The sequence below is a fragment of the Plectropomus leopardus genome, unplaced genomic scaffold, assembly GCF_008729295.1.
Source record: "Plectropomus leopardus isolate mb unplaced genomic scaffold, YSFRI_Pleo_2.0 unplaced_scaffold28314, whole genome shotgun sequence".
NCBI lineage: Eukaryota > Metazoa > Chordata > Actinopteri > Perciformes > Serranidae > Plectropomus > Plectropomus leopardus.
Window position 1 is genome coordinate 1 of NW_024630840.1, and position 4,436 is coordinate 4,436.

The 4,436-nt window shown below is 47.1% G+C and overlaps 1 protein-coding gene across 1 annotated transcript; it reads left to right on the forward strand.

The window, feature by feature from the left end:
- Window positions 1-786: 786 nt before the first annotated feature.
- On the forward strand, window positions 787-4,386 carry LOC121938054 (ras GTPase-activating protein nGAP-like; the record flags this gene model as incomplete). The annotated part of the gene is made up of 3 exons (XM_042481344.1): window positions 787-1,546; window positions 2,346-3,318; window positions 4,240-4,386. Coding segments are annotated over exons 1-3 (1,584 nt in total), but the record flags the coding sequence as incomplete, so codon positions are not given.
- Window positions 4,387-4,436: the final 50 nt, after the last annotated feature.

Genomic DNA, 4,436 nt, shown 5'->3' on the forward strand with positions numbered 1-4,436 from the left:
TTGTCCTAAGTAGATTCGGACGAAGTCCACCTTCTGTTATTTATTCCAACTATCTCCGTCTCAGTCTGGTCCAGCTCTGCAGATAATCGTCGTGTCTTATTTCTGCAGCTTTTGTCGAACCTCCATCCAAGTCAAAAGCCCAGAATGACACCCAGAAATAATACAAGTCCTGTTTTTCTGCTCTGATGATAAATATGTTTAAAAAGTTCATATCAAAAGTTTAAAACCGCTAAATGATGGAGGGTACGTCCAAATATGGCACAATGAGTCGTCACAGAGACGCTGAGCTCACCTGCTGAATCACAGACTGATTTCTGTCTGCTGAGTGATCAGTTATTGATCAGTGATCAGTTATTGATCAGTGTGTGTTTGTGTGTGATTGTACATTTTTGATGATGTAACACGAATGAACATGAGGAGCAAAGTTCACTTGAGTTCATTTAACCACATTAACACAGCATGGCCTGACCCCTCCCCCTCCCCCGGCTGTCTCACCTGTCTCACCCGTCTCACCTGTCTCACCCGTCTCACCTGTCTCACCTGTCTCACCTGTCTCACCTGCGGCGTCTCGGTCTCAGCATGACGGCTCTGCTGTGTTTGCTGTGGTTCTGTTCAGTAGCAGCATGATGTTCTACAGCTGCATCTCGAAAAATTGGAGTATTGTGAAAAAGTTAATTATTCGAAGTAATTTAATTAAAAAAGGTAAACTTTCATATTTTGTTTATTCATTAAACATCAATATTTCAAGCCTTTTTTTGTTTAAATTTTAATGATTATGTATCATAGCTCATGAAAATCAGAAATACAGAATCACAAATTATCAGAATATTTTCTAAGATCGAAGAAATTATAAGTATGTTCATTTATATACTCAGTACTTAGCTGGGGCTCTTTTACTATGAATTACTGCATCAGTGTGGAGTTGGGTGTTTCTTATATTTTGATTTTTGTTTTTTTTGTTACATTTTTTAATTTTTTCTAGCTGTAGGCCATAATTATGAAAATTAAACATCCTAGTTAATGTAAGGAGTCTAGAATATATTAAATTGTCAGTTTCTTAAATAACTGATGGAAAATATTGAATGTTTTTACAATATTCATATTTTTTAGATGCACGTCTGTACTTTATTTTGGTTTCCATTAAGTTTCCCTCATGTTTTTTTTCCTCCTCTGTTCACCTGCTGTCTGGCCGACTCGCTCTGTTGCCACCATCTCGCTCTCCCACCACCTCCTCCACCACCTCCTCCACCACCGCATCCTGGTGCTCCAAACAAACCATCTGCACACACACACACACACACACACACACACACACACACACACACACACACACACGGCGAATCCAGGGTGAAAATTCCTTCCTGCAGGCCACCGTAGCAAAGCTGGGCCCGCTGCCGAGGATTCTGGGAGACATCTCTCGCTGCCTGGCCTCTCCGACGCCCGTCCAGCAGCAGCTGAGACGCTTCCAGGACCAAAACTCTGCACACAACATGAGCGGCAGCCTGTCGTCAGGGTTACAGCGGATCTTTGAGGACCCCGCCGACAGGTAACCAATCAGCTGATCCGACGGTCGTCCTCCTTTTTCAAACAGAAAGAAAAAGAAAACAAAGTTGTCTTTTTTTCTCTGCCAAAAAAATTCAAATTAAATCCTGCAACAAAAGATTTCAAGAGAAAAAGCATTTTTTTCCTGAAAAAATCCCCAAAACATTTTAATAAAAAAGTCACTTTTTAAAAAAAAAAAATCTCCAAAAAATGCCCTTTTTCTTTGAAAATTGCCAAAATATACCAGTAAATATACCTTTTTTTTTTTTTTTTTTTTACAGAAAACATGCCTTCATATTTTCTATAAAATTCACCAGTAAATGAAATGTGTGTGTGAAATGTCCCTCTCATAAAGCCAAAATAAAAAACAGTCCGTCCCTGCATTTAATCCTGTTCTGTTAATTTTGTTAAATAATATATATTTAAAGATGTAATCCTGACATAAAAGAACTGATAAGGAGAATAGCTGCTCGTTTCAGAGAACGCACAGTCAGAGATTAATAAACAAACATAGATTAACAAACAGTCAGAGATTAATAAACAAACATAGATTAACAAACAGTCAGATTAACAGTCAGAGATTAACAAACAGTCAGAGATTAATAAACAAACATAGATTAACAAACAGTCAGAGATTAATAAACAGTCAGATTAACAGTCAGAGATTAACAAACAGTCGGTAGAATAGTGAATGGACGCTGACAAAGAGACACTCTGGGGGACAGACGGAGACGTAGATGTGACCTTTGATGATGTGTTGAAGCTTCCTGAGGCTCTGACTCTGTACGTGTCACTTCCTGCAGCCGCAGCGACGTGCGCAGCGACGTGCGCAGCCTGCAGTCTCCGCTCGCTGACTTGATGGAGGGTTACGTTCGGGGTCAGCGCCCCCTGCTGGCTCAGCAGCATCCCTCCGCCCACACCAGCTTCTCCGACCAGGAGGAGCGGGACAGCCCGCTGCCCAATGGCCGCAGCATCTCTCTGGTGGACCTGCAGGACGCCCAGAGTCTGCACGGGCCCCCGGGGGCCCCGACGCACCACGAGGCCCCGCCCCGTCTCAGCAGGGTCGGCTCCCAGGCTTCCGTCGGACACGCCCCGCCCGCGTCGAACTACCCCCACTCCAACCCGCTGACCCCTCAGCCGGGGCCGCACCCGACCAAAGCCCCGCCCAGAGACGGCCAGCCGCAGAGCGCGCCGCAGACGAGGCGGCCGCTGCACCCGTCGCTCAGCCAGCAGCGCAGCCTGCAGCCGCTGTCCTTCCAGAACCCGGTCTACCACCTGAGCAACCCCGCCCACAGCCTGTCCACGCGCTCCGCCCACTCGCTGCGACAGGACTCCAGCTCCGAGAACCTGAGCACCGAGAGCTCGCACAACAGCCACAGCAACTCCGACGACTTCGGCAGCCAGGTGGGGGTCAAAGGTCGCGTGGCCTCCAACAGCAGCCTGGACGAGTCGGGCAGCAGGCGGAGCGTGCAGAGCGAGGAGTGTTCCACGCCGCGCCGACATGCGCCGTCCGACCTCCCGCCCGGGGCCGCCACGGCGGTCGCTATCCCCCGCCAAAGCACGACGGCGGGTACCGCCCACATTGTCAAGGTGGAGCAGCAGAGCAGAGGAGGGGGCGGGGCCAGGACGCCACGCTCGCTCCCTCACAGCGCCTCGCTGCGCAGCAGCAGCAGCGCCAACACGGAGCCCACGCCCGGCCACGCCAGTCGCCAACAGGCCGCCTGCTCCGTGGAGAACGTGGCCCCGCCCCCAAGGAGCGCCCCCAAGCCTCAGCAGGTACGACCCAAACACACCGTCGTCTTCAACGTCTCTGACAGGTCAGAATTTAACCCTTTAACTCTCTGAAACCTGACAAGTGACAAGGAGTGATTTTACAAAACATTACCCAAAATCGCCAAAACGTGATCGCAAAATGACCCGAACATTTGACCAACGACCTGAAAACACTAAAACGTTTTAAATCTGTATCATAATTTTAAATACGTAATTATAGTAATTTTTCTGTTTTCATTATTTTTTCCTTTCTTTAAAAAAAAAAAACATTTTTTACTTCATTTTCAGCTCAGTTTTCTTCTCATCTTTTACTAGTTTCTTGAAATTTGCGGGACATTTCCTGCCAAGTCGCCCATTTCCTTTTTGTCATGTTTTCAAAATAAATCAAACCGATGCGTTCGATGTTCGAAGGGTTAAACGCCTCTGAAATGTGTCCAAGTACAAGTGCTGACGATCGATCCAGGTTTCAAAGGGTTAACAGCCTCACCGAGAAAAAGCAACAGTAGAAAAACGTTGCATTTGTTGGTGTTTTTTGGTCATAAACGGCCTCTGACAGAAAAAAATCAAAAAATCAAAATTACAAATTATTAACTGTTTTAATGATTGAAAAATGTCACCATACCGACTCATATTAACGTATGACCGTGATATTTCTGCTCTTACCGGCACTAATATTATTTCAACACACATTTACCGTCACAGGACTTAAAAACGTCTACGACATGATGAAAAATAAAAACGCTGAGATATGATGGACTCACATCAAAGACGGTTTTCACTGCGGTAATTTTCGGCCTCTTCAGGTTGGTGACGGTTAGAACGCAGCAGGAGCCTCGTGGAAACGTTCGCACCTCACGTCACCGTCACCGAACGTTTGTGTGTCAGCGTCGCAGGTGTGTGATGATGTCACTGGTTTGTGTCGAGGTGGCGTCTCCGGTGGAGGCGGTGGCGGTGGCGATGTCCCCGGTGGAGCGGACGGCGGCCTGGGTGCTTAACAACGGCCAGTACGAGGAGGAGGAGGAGGAGGGAGGAGGAGAGAGGAGCCGGGAGGAGGGCAGGAACACTGAGAAGGTACACACACACACACACACACACACACACACACACACACACACACACAC